The following is a 25,407-nucleotide window of genomic DNA, read 5'->3' on the forward strand; positions in this document are numbered from 1 at the left end:
TAGCTACTACTTGGCGCTTACATAGAGCGTGCTGAGGTTGTCGATGATAAGGGAACATCCCAAACAAGGACGATGAGACCAGCAAAAGTGGGTGTTCTAGCGAGGGCATTCACGATTATACTTATAAGCCGAGAGGGCTACAATCACGTATCAGCAGGCAAGCTGGCATGCCAACCTGCCGCCTCCCGTCTTCCAGTAAGACGCGGCTTTTCATCTGTGGTGTAGGTGGTCTACGCCTCTTCTGCACCTCCAAAAGCCTGGCCCCCAAGCGACGCCCAGCCGTTGGCTGTTCAGCCGCAAACAATGAGTGAGCGGCTATGCCGTTGCACCCGTGGCCCAATGAGGTGCGGTGTACTTGACCTTTTCCGTTTGGGCTCAGGCAGAAGTTGTGCTGCATGTCAGCAGAGGCGGGCTGGGCAGGCCTTGGGCGATAAGTACGGGGATGCAGTGTGAAGAAGTAAGGATCTGGCTTGCAAGACTTGTAGGCAGGCAGCAGAAGCAAGTTGGGGGGACACATGAGGCAAGGATGTCGGATGTCGTGGCACGGGCGCTAAAGGCCCCGGCTCTGGCAATAGCATCGCAAGCATCTCGATCTTGTGAAAACCGCATCTCGAGGAGGACGCAGGCACGACGACTCCTACTGAAGATGCCATCGGAGTTGTGGTGTCCCCTGGTTGAACCTCGGACCAACAATTTTCGATATACCCTCCACCCAAGGATCCCGCCCTGCCCAACGGCTCATTGCCAGACGTCGTTTCTGGTCGGATGACTTGCAGGCTTCTTCGCGCGTCTTGGCTTGCGAGCCCACAGTCCCGGGTTCTCCCCACAATCCCCCCACAATCCGAGGAGCAGGACTGGCCTCTCCGCAAAAGCCAAGTCATCCTAGGCCGAGTGCGGCATACTGAACGGGTCGTGGCGGGTCGTGGCCGCTATACCAAATTGTGCTGCCCGGCTTTTTCGGTGCCAACGCTACTTGGCGTTCAGATGCCATTGCGGTGTCGGTAGTTGCTCGGCTCTTGCTTGCGGCTGTAGCCGTGGCAGGAACAGGATGGGTTCTTCGTTATGGGCATGCAGAAGACCGACTATATAAGAGGCTGCGTGGCGGCTCTCTCTCTCTCTCTCTCTCTCTCTCTTTCTTTCTCTGGGGAAGAAGACTCGGACCGAATCATCATCCATCCAGCCTTTAGCGCGCAGACTCCACAGTGCAAGGAAGAAGCAGGATGGCTGTCCACCGCAAGTCCCTTCGTGCCATTCTTGGCCTCATCACCCTTTCGACTCTGTTGACCATGGGGCCCCTCGGCGTGAGCGCAGGCAATGCTCAAAATGCAACTCTACCCTATCGCGACGCTTCTCTGAGCGTCGACGAGCGCGTCAATGACCTGCTGCAGCGTATGACGCTTGAAGAGAAAGCCGGCCAAATGTTCCACTCGCAGCTCAATATGGGGCCGGACGGAACTCTAGACCAGGGCGTCCCCGGCACGCGGAACAGCACCGACTTTATGCTCGGCACCCAGATGCTGACGCATTTCAACCTCGTCGGCGAGATCTTGGACGCCCGCAAGACGGCCGAGTTTGTCAACCGGGTGCAGCAGCACATTCTGGATACGACGCGCTTGGGTATTCCCCTGACGCTGTCGACGGACCCGCGCCACGCCTTCACCGAGAACATTGGCACCGGCTTTCGCGCTGGCCAATTCTCGCAGTGGCCCGAGACCCTGGGCCTGGCGGCTCTTCGGGACGCCAAGTTGGTCCGGCGCTTCGCTGAGATCGCCCGGGCCGAGTACCTCGCCGTCGGCATCCGGGCAGCGCTGCACCCCCAGGTCGACCTGACCACGGAGCCGCGGTGGGCGCGCATCAGCGGCACCTTCGGCGAGGACGCGGACCTCACAGCCGAGATGCTCTCGGCCTACATCCTCGGTCTGCAGGGCGAGACCTTTGGTCCCGGTTCGATCACCACCGTCACCAAGCATTTCCCCGGTGGTGGTCCCATGGAGAATGGCGAGGATTCGCACTTCGTGTACGGCAAGAACCAGACCTACCCTGGTAAGAACCTCGAGTATCACCTAACCCCTTTCAAGGCTGCCATCGCCGTCGGTGCCCGTCAGATGATGCCGTACTACTCGCGGCCCATCGGCACCGAGTATGACCCCGTCGGCTTCGGTTTCAACAAGGGCATCGTCACCGGCCTGTTGCGCGAGGAGCTCGGCTTCGACGGCATCGTCGTCACGGACTGGGGCCTCATCACCGACGCCAACATCCTCGGACAGGACATGCCCGCGCGAGCCTGGGGGCTCGAGCACCTCACAGAGCTCGAGCGCGCCGCCATGGTCATCGAGGCGGGATGCGACCAGTTCGGCGGCGAGACCCGCCCTGAGCTCATCGTGCAGCTCGTCAAGGAAGGCACCGTCGCCGAGTCCCGCCTCGACGTCTCGATCCGCCGCTTGCTGCGCGAAAAGTTCCTGCTCGGCCTCTTCGACAACCCCTTTGTCGACGCCGACGCTGCCGACCAGATCGTCGGCCGCCAGGGATATGTCGACGAGGGCGCCGCGGCCCAGCGCCGCGCCTACACGCTCTTGACAAACCATGACGACGTGCTACCCCTTAAGGATACCGCCAATAAGAAGTTCTACATCGAGGGCTTCAACGCCACCTACCTCGAGCGTCGCGACCTGATCGTAGTTAAGACCCCCCAGGAGGCGGACTACGCCCTCCTCCGTCTCGAGGCGCCCTTCGAGCCCCGGCCTGGCGGCTTCGAGTCGCGCTACCACGCCGGCTCGCTCGAGTACTCGGTCCAAGATCGGGAGCGCCAGGCTGCCATCTACGCCGCGGTCCCGACCGTCGTCGATATGACCATGGACCGACCCGCGGCGGTGCCGGAGGTGGCCGAGAACGCGGCGGCGCTGCTGGCCAACTTCGGCAGCGGGCCCGACGCCTTTCTGGATGTCGTCTTGGGAGTAGCTGCGCCTGAGGGCAAGCTGCCCTTCGACATGCCCCGCTCCATGGAGGCGGTCGAGGCGCAGATGGAGGATGTGCCGTTTGATACCGTGGATCCGGTGTTCAAGTTTGGGCACGGGTTGAGGTATAAGGCCGCTGCCTGAATACCTAACCTGGAGGACGTCTAGAATATATAGACAAACACTGACTCGACTCCATCGTCGATTTCCCCTATAGCTACCAAATCAGGGTGTTAGAAGTCGGTAACAAGGTGTTGGTTATTAAAAAAAAAAAAGAAATTCACCATGAACGACGTAGGGTATACGCTACTTGTTGTGAGGGGGCGCAATGACTCCGAAGAGTTCAGCCAATAAATCCAATAACAATGAAACCCCTATGCCTGTTATACACCCGGCCTGGAAGAATACTCAGCGTGTTGAGTCATTAGATTCGCCATAGGAGGAACCGATTCAGTAACGAACACCGTGCAGGGCCTGCCACAGATCCCCGACTGACCACTCACGCGAAGCAAAATTTATCGGGGAAAAGGAAAAAGTATCGGATGCCATCGGCTACCGATTTGCGGAGCCAGGCATATCTACAAATAGGAGAACTAGAACGTGGTTTCTTTGATCGATCGAGCAATGCAAATGGTGAAGCGATTTTGTTTTTATACAACATTTCGCTCCTGGTATTCAGCTGCATCATATGCCCACCAACAACGCCCTCCCCTCCTCCTTTCCCTAAAAATCAAAAGGCATACCAAAAAGAATTGACCAGGTTTTTCGCGCACACGCACACACACTCTCTCGCTCTTAATAATAATAATATCCATATCTCTGTGCTCTTGTTATAATATTACATGTAGTTGCTTCGGCTCTTTGAGTAAGCCGCTTGCACCGTCGTGTCCTGACTGGGACGTTCCACCTTCTGCGTCTGCTCGATGTCGTTGATAGCATCATTGAACACTCGGGTGACCGAGGACAGCACGTACATCCGGTTGTTCTCGCCGCGCGTTCTCCAGACCTCCGCCATCATCTCGCGCGTGAGCTGCTCCAGCTGCTCGATCGTGCACCCCGACGTGCGCTTGGTGAGTTCCTCCAAGAAAATGAGGGCCGAGTCTTCATTGAGCTCGATCTGGGCAGAGGCAGCCGAGACTCCCGACTGCCGTTGCGACTGCGAGTCGTTATAGGGTGCAGGACTGTTCAGTATATTGGCCATACTACTAGGGGCGTGGGATGACTTCGGCTTTTCAGGTGAAGTCTGCGAACGAGAATCCATAGAGGCACCAGGAGCATGGATGATGCCGCGCGCAAGCCCTTGGGCCTGAGAATGAGGCCACTGCTCATCACTAGATGTTGCTTGACTGGCAGGCATTATAGCTGTGCACTCTTGTGTATCAGGCATGTGTATAGGGCTGGACGGCGGCTCGTGATGGACCCCATTTGTTCTTTGCGTGCTCCAGTTGGAGGAGCGGTTGGATGGATCTGTCGTCTTGGTAGTTGCAGCATCGTTTACAAGAGCAGATGGTGATACGCCCGGTGGCAAGGACTGTACCGCTGACACTTGCGAAATCTGTGCTGTCGTTCCACCAGTTGTTGCTCGAGTAGACAGATTCAACGGTCTCTGCTGGATATCGGGCCACTGTGACGCCGGCCGAGTCGGAGATGTTGTTGTATCAGCCATGTCAGAGACGTCCTCCATCTGCACATCCTCGCCGGTTGCCCTGGATGGAAATGATGTTCCGTTGCTGACCACGTGTTGCGAGGAAGAGTTCTCGCCATGGCCGTTGGACAGGGGACTCATCACCTGGAACTGTGCGGTCGTGGTGTGTAGCCCTCCATTGCTGCCAGCACTGCCAGTGATGCTGGAGTTGACCATATCGATGGCCGATTTCATGGCATTCTTCTTGCGCTGTCTCTCTTCCTTGGCAGCGCGGCGCTGTCGCTCCGCCTCGTACAGTCTATCCCATTCGATGCTGATCAGCTTCGAGGCAACATCATTGACGTCGACCTCAACATTAGTGACCAGTTCGGACGCCTTGAGGATTCGCTCCCGATCTCCGCTGGTTTTTGCATCTTTCTCCAAGGTGATGACGTCCTCGAGGAACTTCTGGGGTTTGTAGTAGTATCCATTGGCAAGCCTCTCCTCGATCGTTTGGATGTCCATATTGTAGTAGAATTTGCCGGTGGCGACCTCTCTGATGCCGTCGCGACCCTCTTTATCCTTGGCGGCCACAAACGGGCGAGGAACGGCGAGCTCTACGTCTGGCTGCACGTAATTGGGGTCCATCTCCTCAAACAAATAGCTGTATAGCTGAGGGTTGATGACAGGAGCTCGGAACTTCCGATACTTTCGGTTGATCTGGTCCATGATCGGCTGCAAATGAACCTTCATAAGGTTCAGAACGCGCCGATACTGCAGCCACTCGGCCTTTTCTTCCTCCTTGCTCAGGACTTTTGGTGGGGGAGGAGGAGCCAAGGGAAGTTTCTCGAGTATTCTCTTCTTCCTGTTCATGGGGTCTGGGAAGTCCTTGGGGAATCTTCGAAGATGCGAAAGCATCAACGAGAAGTATTCATGTCGTTTAGTCTGTCTAGCGGTTAGCGAAATTCGAGACAGTCTTTCATGGGATGCTTACCGAGCTAGGCCTTGCTATTTCTATGCAATTGCTCTTAGAAAATCCAAAGAGGTCTCTCTTCAGATCCGAATCAAGCGACTTGAGGTCACAGTCGGCTGTCCCCAAGACCAATATGGGCTCCGTGGGTTGAATAGACCGAAGCATGGCCAAGAAGACGGTAATCGGAGGGCCTTCCATAGCATGATACCAAGTGTCGACGTTGGGAATGTAAATGACGCTTGGTTTGTGGCGTCTCACTTCGGTGAAGAGTGAAACAATTACTTGTTCAGCAGGCTATATATGGTGTTAGTAAGCCACAACCGCTGGGTTATCGAGAAGGAAAAAAAAGCACCGTTACCTACACGTTGATCTCCCAGAATTGTACCGAGGTCGAAGTTCTGGACATGGACGCCTTCAAGATCATGCAAGAGAGCAGCACCAAGATACGGTTGGCCCATGCCAGGACTGCCGCTGACGAGCAATCGCGGACGGAAGACTTTGGATCGTTCAAACTCATCATTCAGAGCTTCTCTACCAAAGCCATAATCTTCGTCCTCGTAAGCCTCAAACATGGCTTCTTCAAGTGCTGTGACCTTCTTCTGGCGTGGTAAAACATCGTCCAATACGCATTTGATCGTGTCCAGTTGGTTCTGAAGTAAGGGCTTGATAGCCTCGGGCAGAGGCTTGGCTCCCGATGTTGCAGATCTTTCGGAGGACGGAACGATCTTCTTTTTGGAAAGTCTGAAGTCCGTCATGTTGACTTTGACTTGCTTGGCATCAACTAGCAGTTTCTCGTTCGAGTAATAGATCTGGGGGTATGTCCGCTGGATGGCATTGAGTGCTGCCTCAGTGCAAAGAGCTCGAAGATCTGCACCTCCGTAGCCCTTGGCATCACGAGCCAAGGCATGCTTGAAGTCATCTGGCAAACCCCAGTCCTGGGTGTGGATATCAATGATTGACCGGCGTCCATCCACATCTGGAAGCGGGAAGTAGAACTCTCGGTCAAATCGCCCTGGACGTCGCAGGGCTGGATCAATATTATCAGGTCGGTTCGTGGCGCCGATGACAATAACCTGGCCTCGGCCATCCATACCATCCATCAAGGCGAGCAGGGTTGATACGATCGACGCATGGATCTGTTCTTGCTTACTAGACCGAACAGGCGCAAGTCCGTCAATCTCGTCGAAGAAGATAATGCTTGGCTGCGTTCTTCGAGCTTCCTCAAAAAGCAATCGCAACTGCTTTTCGGCTTCACCAACCCACTTGCTCAGAGCGTCGGCACCCTTTCTCATATAAAAGGTGATCTTCCTGCCTCCAAACCCGACCGAGTTCGCCAATGCTCTAGCCACAAGTGTTTTACCAGTACCAGGGGGCCGTGGAACAGGACACCTCTGGGTGGGGTAACGTGAAGATGTAGGTAAAGGTCAGGGTACAGCAGCGGCAGCTGTACCATCTCCTTGAGTTGCTCGATATGACCTTGGAGGCCGCCGACTTTGCTGAAATCAACCGTCATGTCGACACCAAGCGGGTCAGCGTCAGCATATGCCTTCTGGTCTTTAACCTTGCCGACGTTAGGTGCTGCTGCACCCGCTCCGCCTAGGCCGTCAAGGCCAGTATTCTTGCTTCCTCCTGCAAGTGCAAGGGGTGCAGGGGCACCAGACGTTGGCGTCATGCCAACATTGCCAGCAAGTCCTGCCCGAGTCCCCATCTCATCATCACTGCTATCGGAATCAACCCCACCAGCGGCACCAGTACCCCAGGGACCTCCAAACAAGGCGCCAGGGCCCGAAGCCTCGACGCCCCCAAAGGGACCTGCCATGGTATGCAGGCTATGTACCCATCCTCCGCCAGCCCCCGCGCGACGCTTACGGCCGCCTGTGGTGGGAGCTGCGGGCTCTTCCTCCTCCTCTGGCTCAATGATGGCCTGGTCGAGTGGCTTAATTGCGTAGTTGACACGCCGTCCGCGAGATTTCCGGCGACTTCTCGCGGCTTCGTAAGTAATTGCGGGGGAGCGTCGTCGACCGCCGTCGCGAAGCTCCATTAGTTCGTCGGCAAGTTCTTCCTGGTCAATCTCGTCTTCGCCTTCGCCAGAGTCCTCAGGCTGCCTGGACCTTTTTGCGCCCCGTCCGCTGGCTTTGGCACCACGCCTACCCCTTGCATTTGAGCTGGATGATTCGTCTTCTTTCTCGTCATTATTCTGCTCCTTATCAGAATTGGATAGATTCTCGTCAGCAGACTCGTTTCCATCCGGCTCAAAATCACTACTAGGTTCTTGTGCCGATTTTCTGGAGCCTCGAGTCAGTCGATTTCCTCTGCGTCCGCGTGTCCTGCGGGTGATGGGTTGGTCATCTTCATCCTCATCAGCAGCAGAAGGTTCAACTGTTTCCATGGGCTGGTCTTCGTCGGCCTGGGGAGCTTCGTCTTCATTAACACCTTCGGCATCCTCGTCGTCTTCCTTGATGGGGGCTTCGGGTTCGTCGTGCTCAGCATCCTCCTCCTCCGCCGCCTCATTCGAGCCATTCTGATGGGAACCGCTTTCTTGGGCGGCTTCTTCGATTGGTGGGATGGTTGGTTGGGCAACGCTCTTGGTACCTCTCGTGGCTCTGCCGCTCCGAGTTGCAGGTCCCTCACTTGGTTCCCTGGAGCCACGGGCTGGCAACGCATGCTTCCCCGAGTTGGAGAGCTCTATAAGCTCGCCTTCAGCATCGGCATCGGCGGTACGAGTGCGAGTTGTTCGACGAGTAGGCGGACCAGTCAATTTGATCTGCGTGGGCTTCCGATCCGATGGAGGGACTTTGAGAATGACAATTTTGGATTGTCGCGGCGTTCTCTTCTTTGGCGTCTCGCCGATCAGTTCGTCCTTACCGTCTGAGTCGGCGACGACACTGTCGTCCTCTGAGCTTTCCTTGTAGTTCGGCTTTCCTATGGCAGCTTTTCGTTTGCGGCGGCCGGTACTCTCATTCATAAGCTCGTCGTCATCCTCGTCATCTTCGTTGTTGTCTTCGCCGAAGGACACGTCCAAGTCGCTTTCCGACACCTCATCGTCGTCTTCGACGTCGGACCCATGGTATCGATTCTTCCTGGTACGGCCGGCCCTCCTCGAGGGTTTTCCACCACGCGGCTTCTTACGGGATCGTGGAGGTGCTGGGTCTTGTCCCGGTTCGAAATTCTCATCTTCCGAATCGGATTTATTGACGTCGAAGAAAAGGTTGTTGTCGCGCTTCCTTTTGCTAACCATGATGGGCAATCGAGAAGGACAAGGCTTATCAACGGGTCTACAGTGACTGCAACACGTTAGCAAATGAGGATGACCAACGCTGCAGTGCCCAGGCCATTGAGATTGCAGAGGGAAACGACCAGGATAAGTGGAAACGAGCAGAGAGTAGAAGGTTAACACCCAGGTCTCGACAGGCAAAAGGCAACGATGGAGGGCTGTCGTGATAAACGGGATTCCTTATAACAGATACGAATGAAGGATCAAATATTGTTGTCACGACCCAACCTGCGCACCCAAACTTTCACTGCACAAGTGCGTGTAGGGTTGTGACAGTGATGCATTCGGAGAAAGGCTATAGTGCGGACCATAGTGACCTTCACCAACCCACCTCAGCTTTCCAGCTTGAGATGAAAGCCAACTTTGGCTAAGCAGCTTGGGTATGCACCAAAGGGGCCGAGTCTATCTATTGTGTCTGGTTTGCATATATTCTACATACCTCAATGTCCGAGTATACAGGTCCACGTGCCGACTCGCGGTGGCAGCAGACAGAAAAAAGAAGTCGAAGATCTCGAGGGTGTTGCTGCGCACTAGTCCACGCAGGATGTGTTTTACAGAGCAGGTCACTCCATGTGCCGCGAAGGAGTATGTTTGGCTGTTTCGAGTTGGTCCGGTATAGAAATAATATTGGCTAGTCGATAATGCGCGTGGGATGCAAGGAATGTTGCGGGTTTGTGAGCTGAATGGCAGCTGTGAAGCAATCTCGGAGGAGGCAGCCGCGGGTACGAGTTACGGATTATGTTTGGTGAAGCCAAGATCCATAACCAGGATGATCAGGATGGATGGCCGGGTCGTCAGTATTGGTGGGTGGTGAGCAACAATAGGCCGATCCAATCTGCGTACGGTGAGTGAGTGGATGACTGATCCGTGATTGAGAAGGAGAGGGAGACGAGCAACAGAGGCAGAGGAAGAAAGACCAAGGCAGAGGCAGAATGAGCGAGCGAGCGAGCGAGAGAGAGAGAGAGAGCTCAGACGCGACAGGCCCGGCCCATGCAGGGGGTGTGGGTCCATAATTTTCTCACCATGACTCTTCCAGCCAATCAGATGACTTAAAAACCCTGGCGGCCAGTCAAATTCGCTTTACCTCCGACCGTCCGTTCCAGCTTTTGGCCCGCACCCGCCCATTCAACACCAAATTTTATCAACCGACTGCGACGCGCAACGAGCTTCTTTTGCGCATCCCATCGCGAGCTTGCCGCGTGGATATCTCCCGCCGCACCCTCGGCATGGCGAAAACCGCCGTTTTTATTAGAAATAATGAGTCGCAGACATAGATAGAGAAGAATTGACTATTTTTCATGCACACCACCCCCGACACCCAACGGCCCGGGCACGTACAGTGTCTTCGAAGCTCGTCATCTTCGAGATATATCCCACGATAGCTTACCCCGGATTTTCATCGTCATCGTCGACGCTATGCCATGCGGCTCAAAAGTTAAGGTCAGCCCTACGACCCTGGTGGTCGGGGCCTGCCAAGACTCCCAGGAGAAAAGACGGACTAGGGGAAGGGAAGGCCCAAGGAGGAGACAGTCGGAGGGGCCACGCCGTTACAGCCGATCCCGGTGGGACTGGAAGCACTGGCAGCTGCCACCACATGCGAACCAAGCTTGGGTCTGCAACCCATCGGAGCCCGCTATCTGTTCCGGTTGTTGGATGCTGTTGCCTAAGGCCAAGAAGCGTCATCCGTACGGGCGGCGTGACTGCAGCTGCAGGACGAAAACCTTGGTGCTGCATAATGGCCCCCCTCCATCCTCTCCATTTTCTCCATTTGCTACTGAGCCATCCGTCCCCGCACGGATACCCGTACTGATAGGCCCAATATAAAGGGTCGACGACTCGAGTGGAGGTTTGTTTGCCTCTTTTGCTGCCTCGTTTCGTTTCACCCTCCAGGTTTAGTAGTAACGCTCCAGTAGGCTAGGTCCGATGGCTGACCCCACCAGTGACTGACTGTCTGTCCGCTCTACTGAACTGTTTGTTTGCTGTTTGCTTTGCGGTGCTAGGTATTGCCATGATGCCCTCTCGAAAGTAGCCACCAAAGATCTTGGTTCGCGAACCAGTCTGATATGGGCGTCTCGCGTCTCGCGAGGCATGGCCTGATCCGCTGACCGATGATCGACAGAAGCAAAGCATTATGACTAACACTGTGCATCACAACAGCAGCAGCATTGAAGCCCGAGTCCGTCCGTCCGCCCGCCCGTATGTAATGTCTATCTTGTCTGATGCCCAGTACCCTTACACAATGTTTCGAGATTGTATTGTTTCTTCACCGCCGAACCTCCCATCCCGAGAGTCTGGGTTGCGCCATCTCGCTTCAGTGGAGGGGGGGTTGAATTGAGACAGTGATCTAATGTCCCCTCGGCCATTGGCTTCCAGATTTACACGTTGGAAGACGAGGCGGCTCGCGACAGGTCTAGACCATGCTCCTCCCACAGCATTGACACAAGTGGTCCTAGGTCCCGCTTTCCCAGCTTTCCCCATTGCCCGCCTCCATCTGCAGGGCTCACCTCGTCGATCTTGGTTGGCGGCAGAAACGGCGGAACAGTCATCTTCTCAGCTGCCTCGTGTAGCGTCGGATTGGGGTCGCAACGGCATGAGACCCTCCATTTTCCCTTGCAGCCAGGCAGGCTAGTCATTGGCCATATACCGGCAGATCAACATGTAGCTCAAGCTCTTGGTGCTTAATCGTGGATGATACGGGCTAAACGGCGCTCCAGATGAAATCGGCCAAGTGGCCCCTCACTTTGTCCGTCTGGTCGTAGTAACTCTGGTGCCCGCCGTATGTATAAGTATCCTTACTCAGGCCGCCACAATATCCCTCTCTTTCTCCCACAATGTCCTCTTGCTCCTGCACCCGTGATATCCTGCATCACTCCGATTGAGACCACAGCACCAGGCGTGCCAATTCATTGACCCTGGCGGGCGTTCATTCCTATCATCACCGACATAGCAAGCTTGAAGCTTTGAAACATTACTATTCAAACTCTATTGGCCGAGTCAAGTCGAGCTCGCCTAACCCACACGACCCGATCCCGACAACAAACCACCACCACCTTTCCCCACCCAACACTAATACAGTCTAGAATGGGTTCCGGTCGAACTTCAAAGCCGGCTCCACTGGACATCGCCAGCCGAACCAGTGGTTCTAGTTCCAGACAAAACAGCTTCGGATCCTGCTCCACAGACCACGATCGTGTAAGCTTCAGTTTTTCTGAGCCGCCTGTCCTTCGCTGGTCCCTATTCCCACTAACAGAATACATCTTGTGTCTCTTAGGACGTCCCGAGATCGTTCTCAGATAGCTGGGCCAACTACCACCAAGCCAAGGAAGAAGCGCCATGCTCTTCATCTCAAACGAGGAGCAAGTCGTTCAAGTCGTCCAAAGCGACTTCGCCCACAAATGTCTACACCCACTGCGGACGCCATTCGGACCAATGGCTCTTCGGCGACTTGAAACTCTTCCGTCGCAACAAGAAGGATTAACGGGCCAAACAACATGTCTGCTGGAGCTTTGTTCTTTCTTTTGGTCTTTTGGCACCACTCAGCTTATTTACACCTATTGCATTGAATTATGATTCTGGCTGGAACAGTGTACAACAGGTCTAAGTTCAGACTGCCCTGGTACGGCCCCGGGCTTGGTCAGGCTGTAATAGCGGAGGATCAACCATCAAAAGTACCGTGTTGGGTCTCTCTGAGAAAACACCCTAATCATATCCATGTAATCAGCTATTGCATACTCAGGAAAGGCGCGTTAATTACGTTTAAATTAGGATAACAGAGAATGATAGGGGACCTCATAAACATAGTTTCGAGTAGCTCTGTGTACAGCCTGGCAAGTTCGTATGCTTCCGTGAAACTGGACAACCTAGAGTATATCACCGCACATGTCACGCTCTACTATTACTCCAATTTAGACCACTAAGGATATCAAATAACTTATTCCCAGATTTCAATGCGTTTGTTCTGGCTCAAATATAATTAATTCGGGTGTAGTCCCGACTCTTATTTGCTCTCTGAAGAAAAATGACAGGTACGCATGAGTAACATCGCCTGTAAACCAAGTGTTGCTGCTAAGCTTTTCTGTTTGGGCCATTGCCCAAACTAAGGTACACACTCCTCTCTATGCAGCTAGCCAGACATCAGCCACTTGGCTTTACTTACTGGCAAAAGGGTCTGGGTCCATGGGTTACTCGACACCTCGAATCTAGCTCAATCCCTGGGTGCTCAACAAAGAGATGCCGTTGAAAAAGAAAAAAGAAAAACATGGTGCAGTCTTATCTCAGCAATGGGTTCCCGGCTGAAGAACACCAAAGGCGGTGGCATCAATCACCTCCATCGTCTGCTGGGTATGCGGAGCGACGACGTGATACCCGCAGACGCCGTCTTCGTCTCTCTGGACCTCGAAGTCGACGAATGGCGGAAGAAGCTCTGGGCCTTGAATAGGGAGCCCAAGGTCGGCCACGTTGGATACGAGGGGTGTCCGACGTTCGTCGCTCTATTTTGATATACGCACTCTGATCTCTGTTCGCTTTTATGAAGTTATAGGAAGCAACCACAGAGACAGCCAATGCGACCTGACTCCCGTCAGGATCCATCAAAGGGACGTGGTGGCCACCATCACCAAGAATCTCCGCATCCGCGACGAGTCAGCTGCCGCTAGGTCCCGCCACGCCTTGCGCAATATCGTCCTAGTTGGACATTCCCCGCATACGACCTGAGCTTCATACGGAAGCTCGGCATAGACATCGCGAGCATCGCGCCCGTCCTGACGATCCTCGACACGCATATCATGTCACGGTGCCTGTTCTATCCTTACAGCCGTCTGCTTCCTGTCGCTCACTGGGACGGTTCCTCGCTAGCTGGACTCCTGGCCAGGTTCGAATACCGACCCGCCCGGGGCCGTTTCCACAACGCGGCCAACGACGCGGAGTACACGTTGCATGCGCTGCTGCTTATGGCGGCCAAGAGCGGCGAGGAGCGTCGCCAGGAGCTGGGTCCCGTCGAGCTCGGTATATTTTGGAAACTCGAGAAAATTGTCCCGTGGTGGAAGGATTGTGAGGAGTACCCCGTCAGACTTTCGGAAGGTTTGAGGGATGTGGCAACCAGAGTTCTAACACGTCAAGACGATGATGATGGTCCTTTGTCTGACTACGAACTACCGCCATTGTTTTGATAGGTTGACTGGGAGCTCACGCCGCGTGGAACATACATCTAGCCCAAAACACATCGTATCTCGGCGAATCCTGCATTCTCCATATCACCGACCGTACTTATAAATCGAAGGGGTGTTGGTACAGTCCTCGCCCATATCGAATGGTGTAGAACGCCATCACTAAGTCAGGCTCGCGGCTTGGTAATGTACCATTGGTCTTACCCAAGTAATAGTGTATCGGCTTGGACGCCATCCAGCTACCGTCCCTGATTCATATCTCTACAGTGCTGAGAGCATACAACTTAATAGTTTGAAACTCACATCTAATCATCGAGTTAAGGGGCTATGAATGTCTGTTGCGCGCTGAATGAAGGGAAGTCACGCCGAATACCATGTCAGTGTTGGTGAGATGAGCCAGGGACCTCGAAACGGTCTTCCTACATGGGTATCCAGGCCCCCTAAGATCTCTAGATAGCCAGGTTGTAATCAACCTTCTGCATTCTCTATCTGCATTCGAAAACTGAATTATGTTCTACATTTAGACTTGTAAACCTGAACTGATTCCTTCTAGTTCGGATGTGGTCCTCAAATAATCAGAATAGGAAGTATCTGAGGCGTGTCCATTTATTCCTAAGACGCTCGAGCCGGCCACGCTTGACGCCCAAGGTATGCTTCTATTTGATTAGACCCAGGCGGGCGAACAAAAACCAAGCACCCATAACTATCATAGACTCGCTTACGTGTGTACGAGTAGAGCCGAGCTGGGACCTGCCAGACAAGCACCGGGAACAACGGCTGGAAGACACCGGGGATCCGGGCTAGGCACGCCCGGCAAGCGGTAGTTGGAACCAGCCGCAAAAGGCCGATGGTACAGCCGGGCTCGGGCCGGGCAGTCGCGGGTCCCTAGGTGCAGGCGCTTGTGGATAGCCGGATCGGGCAAGGCTGCCCTCTATGTCGAAACGACAGGGCTACGGGCTCCAAGCTGATGGGGCTGCCGTCGACCACAATGGCCGGAAACGGCGATGGGATATCTCTGTGACTATACGTGTCTACGGCAGCTGCAACACCTAGATGAGTTGTTCTCGATGCATTGACACGACACCCTCATACTGTCCTTGGATTGTAACGCCGTCTTCGAGTCAAGGCCCTCGTCATATGCCTCATGGTGAAGTAGCCATTGTAGAGGTTGCTCAATATCGAGAACCGTGTTTTGAAGCCCTCTAAAGCCCTGAACGAGCAATTACACGGTTTGTTTATCCTACATAAGTACGTTTGCAAAGTCCGCTAACATTCCCAAAACAGGAAAACATATCGAAGCACGCACGCATGCAGCGAGCGCAGATCATATAAGCCAGGATCAGGTCGCGACATCCATCCCTATATCAACAGCCGGACATTTGTTGAGATCCATGCATGGCACTATTAGGCTATCTTTCCCGTGTGTGTTGAGAGATGTTGGTGGTTGGATGATATATCACATTTATTATTATTAATGTGGCCCATCTCGTATCAGTCCGTTTACGCCAAGTTCCCCAGCCAGCGGTTATTATTTCTTTTGGTCATATATCACAGCCGATCACAAAAAGAAAGAAAAGAGCAAGCCACGACGGCTTGCGACATCATGCATAGAAGCATCCAATCCCCTGTCTATATCAAACACCAGCGCGGCGGAAACTGCAGGGGCGGCGGAAACCCATCCAGTGAAATATCGTCAATGCATTATTCCACGAAAGGCTTTCGTCGCTGGCTTCAAGCCGCTGCTTCGGGTAAGAATATAGTATTGAGCCTGAGTATGAAACACTGTACGGCACATCAGCCACCCATCAGACCACTATCCCCTCCCTCTCCACCTCCTCTGGCTGCCGAGGCGGGAGGCAGGAACACCTCGCGAGGCGACGGGTAGCTCTCGACCGCCGTGGCCGCGTACCGTTTCTCGAAGCGCGCGACCCACATGCGGATCCAAGCCTGAGTGCGCTCGTCAACAACCTCATACGCGATGCGAATCGAGTAGCCGCAGCGGTAGGGACCCATCATGCCCTCGCCAACAGTCTCGACCGATCTGAGGATGCGATCGGCCAGGGGCTCGAAGGCTGCAGCGCCCACGCCATGACCACCACCACCACCGTTTCCACTTCCATCATCTTCGTCATCGAGCGGCGAAAATTGGTGGCACTCCATCAGGGTCGCATACACAATGCACAGGGAAGCCCAGTAGCCCATATGCAGCGCGCCCTTCCAGGGGCTCTCGTAGCGCAGTACCGTCGTATAGATCGAGGCCGGGTCCTGCGTAGGGACTTCGGCGGGCGTGGGGTTGGTGGGCAAGATACGCTGGTACCATGCCTCAAACGCTTCGCGGATATACCTCATCGAGTGCCAGATGCGAGCGACTTCGGCCTCGCCCAGAGTGGCGGCCTTCTTGGCGGCCGCGGCGGCACCCTGGTTCGCGGCTCGTAGCAGATACAGGCTTTTGACAGCGGAGGGGATCCTGGCCAGGAGTAGCATGTATTCATCCACCAGGTCGACATGATCCTTGTAGATCGCGCTGCCTACGGTCGTTGTATCCGACGGGTTGTGACCATGGTGCCTCATTACAGACTGCCATTGGGGATGGGCAAGGAAGCAGTCTTGCCCACTAAAGAGGTCGTTCATGATCTAGTAGCTTCTATCAACTCCCTGCTCTGCGGCTTTGTCTATAGATAACGGTGAAAGCGTTTACGACCTACCATTATGGGCCTGAACGACAGAAGAACGGCCCGCTCCCACTCAGTGTTGAAGGAGGCCGGGCCACGAAGCTGTATCAGCCGCCCGACACCCAGTGCATGCTTCATCCACGTACTCCAGCTACTCGTCGTGGCCGTACCCGCAAATAACTATAGGTCGCATTAGAAACATATTTGGTTTGATTGGGCCAGCATACGATTGCAGCCCCTTACTTCGAAATGGCAGAGTATCATGGCGGAATTCAAAGTTTCCGGTGTCTTCCATTCGGTTGGATGGTTCAGCGCCTGTTGCAGCATCCCCAGCGACTGGCCGTACAGGGTGCGAGACTGTGCCAGCAGGCCCTCGTCATGGTGATTTCTTCCCAGCAACTGCAATGCAAACGCGCAGCTGGCTCGATCGAGCGACGGCTTCTGCCCGAGATGGGCGGTGGTCTGCTGAAACCAGGTCCCCAGCACAACCATCTCGCTCTCGGGCTGCGACTCCTCGAGGCTCTTCATCAACATGCCTATGAACTGGGCTCTATTATCTCGAGGAGTCATCACCGACACGGCGTTCACATGCGCTAATGCCGACTGGAGCTTCTCGTGCGACGTCAGATAGCGCTGCTGCGGCCGCGCCTGACCGCCTATCTGCTCGCTGCCAACTTCCTGCCCCTCTTCCAAAACTTCACCGGCATCGTCTTCACGGACGGGAGCATGTCTTGGCGGCAGGATGCCCCTCGACCTAGTTGGTGACACGGCATCGGGAACTTGCCTGGACGGCGGTCGCCTTGTGCCATCCGACCTGGAAGGGGAAAACGAAGTAGTCGAGGGAGAAGAGGAAGAAGAAGTAGACGTAGATGGTGTAGTGTCCGTGGTAGTAGTGTTAGAGGTGCGAGAGGAAACAGCAAAGGCAACAGTGCCACGCCTGGCACGCGACTTGACAACGTGCTTGCCGGCCACAAACTTGACGCCGCGGGCGTAGCCTGGGCAGTCCGCCCCGTACTTGACGCAATTGGAGCAACTGGGGCGGATCTCGTCACATTTCACGCGTCGGCTGAGACATAGGGCACAGGCGGTACTTCGGGGCACGCCGACCATGACCACTTACTTGGCTTGCTTGCTTGCCCCCCGCGCGCCGCGTCCGTATACGGGGTCTAGACCAGGGGCGCGCGAACGTTATGGAGCCCGCGGCTTGAGGTTTAAGTGGATTTCTCGTTCTTTCTTTCGTTCTTTCCTCTAGTTCGTTTGCTTTTTTTTTGTTCTGTTTTGGTCTGTCCTGCAAGTGTGACGGGACGGGGCTCCTGGGATCGGTCTGCAAGGGCTTGGATTCAATCTTGCTTAACTGTAGGTACGTAAGTTCCTGGGGTTTCGGCACAGGCCAGATGCTGTTCCTCCTTGTTATTAGTCCGTTTGCGAGTCTGTGCCATGCGTATGTATGTAGGTGCTTGTGTCTGGTTCGATTGCATCGAGCTTGACTTGGGCCAGAGATGTGTCGCATGTGCATACGCGCAGCTGTTGCAAAGCGCACCCGGCATCCGTGTAACGAGGGAAGTGTTGGGCGTACGTAATGTAATACCGGTCCAGCTATCAAGCTGCAGCCAAGCAACTGTTGGGTAGCAAAGCAGCAGTTGCTGCGAGGCATGCGAGGCAGGGCGACGGGAGTCGGTCTACAGTAGGTTGAGAAGCAAGCTTAGCGCCCCAAAAACCATCGATCGGGTCGTCGTCGTCGTCGTCGTCGTTCAGCCCACCCTCCAGCTTCCTTAGTTAGTGTCAGCTTGTGGACTTGGCTATGAGGTAATAGCAATCGAAGATGGCCGTGTTCTGATCGTAACTCGATATGAGGCTTTTCTTTCTGTCGATTCGACTGCAGGAAGCTGAAAGGTAAGGATGAACGTTGTCGGGTGTCAGTCAAGCGGCTGTCTAGGCTGTCTAGGCTGTCTAGCGGTAGCTCCAAGCAGCAGTACTACAGGTAGCAGCCTGGCAGTGGTGGTAGTGGTGGTGGTGGTACTGGAAGGTTAGAGGAGAGATCGGCAGGCCCCACCACTCGGGTACCGGAGTCTTGGGATCTTAGCCGTGCAACCTTGCCGAGTGGGGATCCCGAAGAAAGCCCCCGACTGGCGGACGGGCGGACTGGAGTCACCGCGACGCATTCGTTTGCCCGTCTGAGTTGAGTTGATCTAGTATAGCGGTCGGCTTCGAACTCTGCAGCATCCCATGACTCGGGCGAGCTTTCAGCTGAATCCTCTTGGCCGAGTACAGACCATACGTCATCCACCACCTTATTTTGCCTTTTGGGGTTGGTCCATCCGGTGCATGCTAAATCGAGATGACGATGGGATGGCCTGCGGCTGGAAACTCTGCTCTCGACACGCCGCAACTTGTGCCATGGTTGCTTCAGGGACCTCAGAGTATTACTAGGACTAGCAAGGCTATCACCTTGGAAACGACGGCCGGGCATGAAAGCCACGGCGCCATAAGAATCGTTATATAGCGCCTGGGTCAAGGGGAAACTAGCCAATGGCGAGATAAGAATAACACACAAAGCCGTCAGATCGACCGTCCTGGGCAACCATATTACCGAACCGGACGTATCAGGAGGGGCCACATGAAGAGGGGGGAGAGGATGCGGTCTGGCAGCAGGGTAAACATGGCTGGTTACCTTTCTCGCTGTTTAGCCTTTCTAGTGCCGACCTGGTCGAACTAGAGTCTTCCATCTCGCTGATCAAATGGAGCCACGCGGGCCTGATCAAGCCACCGGAATCAACTGCGTATCTAGCCATGTTTGAACTGCCGCGCGTGTTTGCGTTACTATAACTAGACAATATCTGAAACACAACTAGCTCCTTGGGCGGTCTTCTCGCGGGATGGCCTGTTGCATTTGCGGCTGCCGGGCCCAGCCCGCCGAGGCTCTAGCTCTCGAGCAAAAGTGTATATGTATGTCGTGAGTATTGGACTGGGCCAAGCCCTGCTGGGGTAAAGCACAACTCCCGGCAATACACGCACAGCGAAGCGTACGTTCTAGGTCACTAGGCGAAGGCCGCGGTTGTACATATGCAGAATGTGATAGTGCACTACACCATCATCAGACAAATGGCAGAACGGGGCCGAGTCATGGAATCGACAGATTGTGGTATTATCAGCGCAGCGGGCGACTTGATCTGGCCCTGTTTTCTATGTGGTGGTGGCGTGACTGAACATGCATTTCTCCAGAGTGTCGGTGAATACCATCTGCAATCCACCAGTAAATCCATGGTAGGTATAGTGACCCCTCCGCATGCACAACCGTCGAAGTGGTGAGGCTGGAAGAGTGTACGTAATTGCAGTCTTCTATCTTTGCATACTACTTATAGTAGGTGAAATTGCTTTATCCTTTGCGCGGCTGTCGAGTCACTTACGTAAATGGGAATAATTCACTATAGCTCATCCGTCTCTTGAGCAACACCCTGAAACCTCGACGTATCGGCTGGATTTTCCCTGACGCCTTATATTAGCAGCCAGGTTGTGTGCTAGTGCGTTAGCTGGGCTCAACATCATGTTGGCAGTTTTGATAACAAGTTAAAGTCCGAAACTGAAAGGTTCCTCGAATGAGATCTTGGCTGAACCAATCTAATATCGCCTTGACGTTAAAAGGGGATGCTATAGATTACTGGCTAGCTATAGTGCAGTTGCTCCAGCAAACGCTTGGTCTGTATACTGAGACGACCATACCAATTAGTCCAATCATCGACTGCTAGTGATGCTGTTAAACCATTCTGCTTATACAGCATGGGCTTGGTCGGAAGAGTCCTGCCTTACTGCAGTCAAGAGATCAACACCGTCAATGGAGAGAAAGAGGCCGGTAAACCCGTTAGGATAGGCCGAGATGCGCAGGAAGGCGGTGTGACAACAGACTGCGATCAGACGGGGAACGGGCATTGAATGGCATGAAAAAGCTACTTGCCCGCTGTGTCAGAAGGCAGGTCGGCATCAACAGAAAAGGGCCTATTGGTATTTGACGGAAACGAGTAGTTGTTTTGAAGTGCAGATGCAATGTGACTTGGCTTGCGGTTTAATAACCACCGAGTGGCTGGATACGCGTAACCAACACACCACGCATCAGCCATCAGAACTCCAAAACGGAGAGTGTCCAAGATCCGCGAACGATCCACGATTCAAGGAGGCTGATCCCTAAACTCGCGCAATGGATCGGCCGGTGGAGAGGCAAAACATCAATCGAATCGAACTCCCATTCACGATCTTGGGATTGCAGCAGCACTGTTCAGTATTTGCGCCTGTGCCTGTCCAGCAACAACCAGACCGCAACATCTCCAACTTAGTAATCCAATGGGCGTGAATAATACCACTGCCACCCTCGCCGACCGACCATGCACCTTTTTGCTTTTCGCTGCATGTTGATGAATTTGACGAGGTCAGCCCGCAGTCTAGTATGCAGATCTGAACCCCTAATCGACTGATGCAATTTGCATGTGGAGCGTCCAAGCCGCCCCCCGGCCTCCCCCTGTAAAGCCCGCAGCTAAATTGAGAATAGGGGGCGTCCCTGGGCCAGCAGTGCTGGGTTACTTCGTGGGGAAGATAGGTTGGATGATGAATTGTGAGGACCCGAGATTCGGGACAGGACGTTGGGGGGCAGTGCATCCTCCGTCTGTTTCGTATCCAAGCGCTAACTTCTTACATGCCCTGATGGATGCTCACCACTCTCGCCCGTTGTCCAGAAAAGGGCTGGCAGCGCGTGAGCCATGGCTGGCCAGAAAGATGGCGAGGGCGCACGCTATTGGTGGTAGGTAATATGCATACACGCAACACATGAACCGATTCGTGATTCAGGCTGGCATTGTCTTTGCTTCACAGTGTTCAATCAGCTTTCCCTCGCGCACGTAGCAGTAGGTAGGTCTCGAAAACCCAGACAACGTTGTGCTAGTGCAGCAACCCGCCCGCGCCAAGTGTGTCAACGACCTGCTGCTACATTATGTACACTGGTAGGTACTTTACCATATTGTACGTATGCACGTCTCAACACACCTGAAGCGTCCCCGAGATAGTTGTTCTCAAGCGGCAAGAAAGCTATCCGAAATCATAACATGAAATAAGAAGAATCGTCGGACACTTGTCAGATACTGAGCAATCTTAGGAAATGATAAATGTGGTGAATCCTTTCAGGAACCATGGGCGTGATCTCAACTCAATCAGTACGTTCAGCGAATTAAGCATGGTGCGGCTTATTTGTGCAGTGATCCGACTACCTGCCTAGGGCGACTAGGGCCAGGGGTTGTTGGTAGATTTGGCCCATTCGCTGTCTCGTCGAATCGCCTTGGTAGTGGTGGTGGTGCCTCATTGCATTTGGTGCATTTGGGCCAGTCGGTGCTGCTGCAATCCATCAAGACCTGCAGGAAGTTGCATCAGACACCTTGCGTCGGAGACAACAGTGGACGGCCAGCCAGTTTTGATAGGCCGAATGGGGTCTGCGATGACTGCTTTTTATATTTGATTGCAATCTCAATCTGTCTCTGCCGACACATCACAAAACAGCGAGGCCACATGTCCCGCACCGTCTGCGCTGTAGCGAGAAGCGAGGGGCGAGAAGCGAGAAGCAAGAAAAACTGCTGGATTATGCCAGCCCAGCGACAAGGGTGATCATGTCCGGAGTTGAAACACACCGAGGATACACTTAAGGTTAAGCAGCTAAATACAATTGATCTTCGTGTGTATGTACGTCCAACCTGCAGGCCCGGCCGCATGTTATGTGCAGTAATAAAAATACATTATACCCGAGTCCAGTCCCAGTGGCCCCCGTACGTACTGGTACTGTACGTACCGATGTCAAAAGGGCCTGTCCGTTCTGTTGGAGTAATAAAGCCCGTCCCTGGAGCATCCCACAGTGGGTTTTCTACTACCTGAATGCCTAAAAGGGCAGTAGAGCTGCCTTAGTAAGGTGAGGCTAGACAAGGGACGCTGCAGTGACAGTGACAGTTGGGTGGTCAGATAGGTGATGGGCGAAGGCGGGCAGGCAAAGCCGGAGCCAAGATTTGCTTCTAGAAAACCTCGATGGGCATCCGCTCAGTCAGGATATTCGTTGATGGACAAGATACCGGACTAACCAGACCATCCAGCCTTATCTAAAATCTCGCCAGGGTGTTAGCAAATTGCTATTACACTTGTACAGCTTCTTCGAGTATTGAATCGGGGTTTCTGTATACATATACAATGCTTCTTCTCGAGTGACATGCGAACGTACTGCTTGTTGGTGTTGGTGCTCAGATCTGGTTTAGTCTCCCGAGCCTTGTCAAGGCCACTTCTGATCCGGCTCCCGCGCGAGACACTGTTCCCATACTTTTTCACGTTTCTTTTTCCCAAATGACGCATGAGGGCAGCCAAATCATCCATCACCCGACTTTCGGCAGAATGATGGAGAGATACCGGGGAGGGGAGCTGGTGTAAATACAACCATGCAAACGTCACGGAGACGGAGGGCTTGCGCGGCCCCCCGGATGGGTGGGAGATATCTGTCTAAATAAAAGGGGCCCCTCGATCAATTATCAATTTTCCGCTACCCTACCTACATACATTGCAGCCCGTCTAGCCCAGGACCTGACGCCGCCTACTTACATGTAGACACCCAACACACTCACACACTCACACGTCTGAACACCTAGGTTAACACCCTACTTAGCTGACTGACCAATCTCATTGATCATTGACGTATTTTTATTTTTACTCTATCGCCCCTGCCTGACACCCTAACACCCTACGCAGGCGCTAGGCAGCCTGCTTACCTAAGTGACAGCCGATAGACACATGCATAACGGAGAATGCAGGGGGGACCGCGTCTCGCCACAACAAAGTCAAATCCGACGGACAGAAATGGATCTGTTTGCATTGCACTTTGCTTTGGCTGATACACCCGTTCAAAGTTTGTAGGCAAAGCAGCTGCCGTTGCATAATCGGTATAAAAGGAAATTAATCAATCTGCATGTCAATACTTCCCAACCTTGACTCCCATCACTTACTCAAGCAAGCGAGCGCGCAAGCAAACAGACCGACACAAGCCGATGGATGATAGATATTCAAGCCTGCTGCGCGAAGAAACACACAGATACGCAGTGATGTGTGTTACTGTCCGCCTTCTGCTGGTTGGGGGTTCTGGGGGAGCCAGTCAAATCATTTGATCAATCACGGCGTATCAATGCACATTGTCAAGTGGATGATTGCACTGTCGCCCCTGACACGGAAATAACAAGCAAAGCGGAAAAAGACACGACCCACCGCTTTTGCACAACACCTGAGTACTTTGCCGTAGGGATGTCAACATGACTCCGGACTACCTAAACCACCACTACAGTATCGCAGCCAGCCTACCAACTGTTATTTGACATAATGACGGCCACAACAACTACATGTACCTATTTGGAGTGTATTGTTGATATATTGACCGTAGCCGTTATATTTAAAAACTACTCGAGGGTTTGGCCAGCGATTCCATCATAATAAGTCAGTCGGATCGCATATCTTTGTGGTGCTGGATTTGGTTAGCGTGAGTGCCCGAACTCCACCAATGCTATCTGCACAGTACAGTCCAGATTCCAGGTACAGTGATTCTGAGGCTGTATGGGGACGACAGTATGTAGGTTGGATGGGTATCTCCATTTCTTCTAATGCAAACGAAGAATATTTCGTCAAGCATGCCCGCGTCTCCGTCCCCATCCCATCTCCATCCCATGCTTGCTGTTAGCGCGATATTACTGAATGCCTGTCGACGCCACCGTCCAGACTCTCTGGGCCAATGGCATCTGAAGATTGCCATCCCGAACTCAGTCGCATTGGGAGGGTCTAGCCGTTCGTGGCACCTGGGCAACACTCTACGCGTGATGATGTATATTAGTAGGCGCACAATCTAACCCGCCCATTGAATGCTACACGCTGGTTTGCCATGTACTATGCACTCTATCGACCCCAAGTTTGAGAGTCCTTCTCTGCTGCTTGCCACTGTCTTGCTTTATGCAGCTCGACCAATCCGCGCAAGGGATCTCCTGAAAGACAGACACGCATGTGAGCCTGTCTTCTGCACTGATGAGCGCAGGAGCGCGCAATGGGATGCAGTGGTTTGATTAGTGCAAGTCAGACACAGACGTCAAATGGGCGCCGGTACCTACATACGATCAAGATTGCTGTTCCAACTGCTGCTGGCCCTACATACATACTTTCCAATGTACATACGTACATGCCTCTTTGCATAGGTACGGAGAGAACGGGACAGGACGGAGGATGTAGGTACATGCCGCCGCTGCTGCATCTACACACGCCTATCTGCCCAAGGACAAGCGTCTATTGGCAATGCACCGGTCGTGCCCCCAAACAGCATGGAAGTGCATTGGCATCCACTGTTACGTGCAGAGCTAACTTAGCAGGGGTGCTAACACGAGCCCACATGTCAACAACAACAACAACACCTCCAGTACAGTATGCACTGCAAATGAACCCTCAAATGAACCCACTTCGACTTCAAGCGCTACTTGCGCTCGCCGCGTTGTACGTACTCCGTGCGCAGAGAGTAATAAATGCACCCATCGCACTGGGGGGATGGGATGTCCTGTCTTGTATTTTATGCAGCAGCACGCTCGTGGCTGCTGCGTCCCGTCCAGCGCCCAGCACAGTACGCCGCGGACGGTATTCCGTGGGAATCGCTCGAGACTGGACTTGCAGCCAGGCCTGGTACTGTACTGTAGGCAGGTAGCTGCT

At 53.8% G+C, this 25,407-nt stretch overlaps 5 protein-coding genes across 5 annotated transcripts; 2 read left to right on the forward strand and 3 right to left on the reverse strand.

The window, feature by feature from the left end:
- Nucleotides 1–1,457: 1,457 nt before the first annotated feature.
- On the reverse strand, nucleotides 1,458–8,789 carry PG986_008282 (Tat-binding 7; the record flags this gene model as incomplete). The annotated part of the gene is made up of 8 exons (XM_066844504.1): nucleotides 1,458–2,063; nucleotides 2,118–2,594; nucleotides 2,655–3,102; nucleotides 3,458–3,532; nucleotides 3,797–5,523; nucleotides 5,573–5,845; nucleotides 5,914–6,942; nucleotides 7,002–8,789. 8 exons carry the CDS (start codon nucleotides 8,787–8,789, stop codon nucleotides 1,458–1,460), a joined length of 6,423 nt encoding a protein of 2,140 aa, XP_066700616.1.
- Nucleotides 8,790–11,906: 3,117 nt separating this feature from the next.
- PG986_008283 (uncharacterized protein) lies at nucleotides 11,907–12,303 on the forward strand (the record flags this gene model as incomplete). The annotated part of the gene is made up of 2 exons (XM_066844505.1): nucleotides 11,907–12,017; nucleotides 12,097–12,303. The coding sequence occupies 2 exons, from the start codon at nucleotides 11,907–11,909 to the stop codon at nucleotides 12,301–12,303; spliced, it is 318 nt and encodes a 105-aa protein (XP_066700617.1).
- An 802-nt stretch (nucleotides 12,304–13,105) lies between these two features.
- On the forward strand, nucleotides 13,106–13,993 carry PG986_008284 (uncharacterized protein; the record flags this gene model as incomplete). Its single annotated transcript, XM_066844506.1, has 2 exons — nucleotides 13,106–13,305; nucleotides 13,513–13,993. 2 exons carry the CDS (start codon nucleotides 13,106–13,108, stop codon nucleotides 13,991–13,993), a joined length of 681 nt encoding a protein of 226 aa, XP_066700618.1.
- A 1,791-nt stretch (nucleotides 13,994–15,784) lies between these two features.
- Nucleotides 15,785–16,561, reverse strand: PG986_008285 (uncharacterized protein; the record flags this gene model as incomplete). The annotated part of the gene is made up of 1 exon (XM_066844507.1): nucleotides 15,785–16,561. The coding sequence occupies one exon, from the start codon at nucleotides 16,559–16,561 to the stop codon at nucleotides 15,785–15,787; it is 777 nt and encodes a 258-aa protein (XP_066700619.1).
- A 293-nt stretch (nucleotides 16,562–16,854) lies between these two features.
- On the reverse strand, nucleotides 16,855–17,772 carry PG986_008286 (uncharacterized protein; the record flags this gene model as incomplete). Its single annotated transcript, XM_066844508.1, has 1 exon — nucleotides 16,855–17,772. One exon carries the CDS (start codon nucleotides 17,770–17,772, stop codon nucleotides 16,855–16,857), a length of 918 nt encoding a protein of 305 aa, XP_066700620.1.
- Nucleotides 17,773–25,407: the final 7,635 nt, after the last annotated feature.

Source organism: Apiospora aurea (genome assembly GCF_038362705.1).
Source record: "Apiospora aurea strain CBS 24483 chromosome Unknown utg000005l_segment0_segment0, whole genome shotgun sequence".
NCBI lineage: Eukaryota > Fungi > Ascomycota > Sordariomycetes > Amphisphaeriales > Apiosporaceae > Apiospora > Apiospora aurea.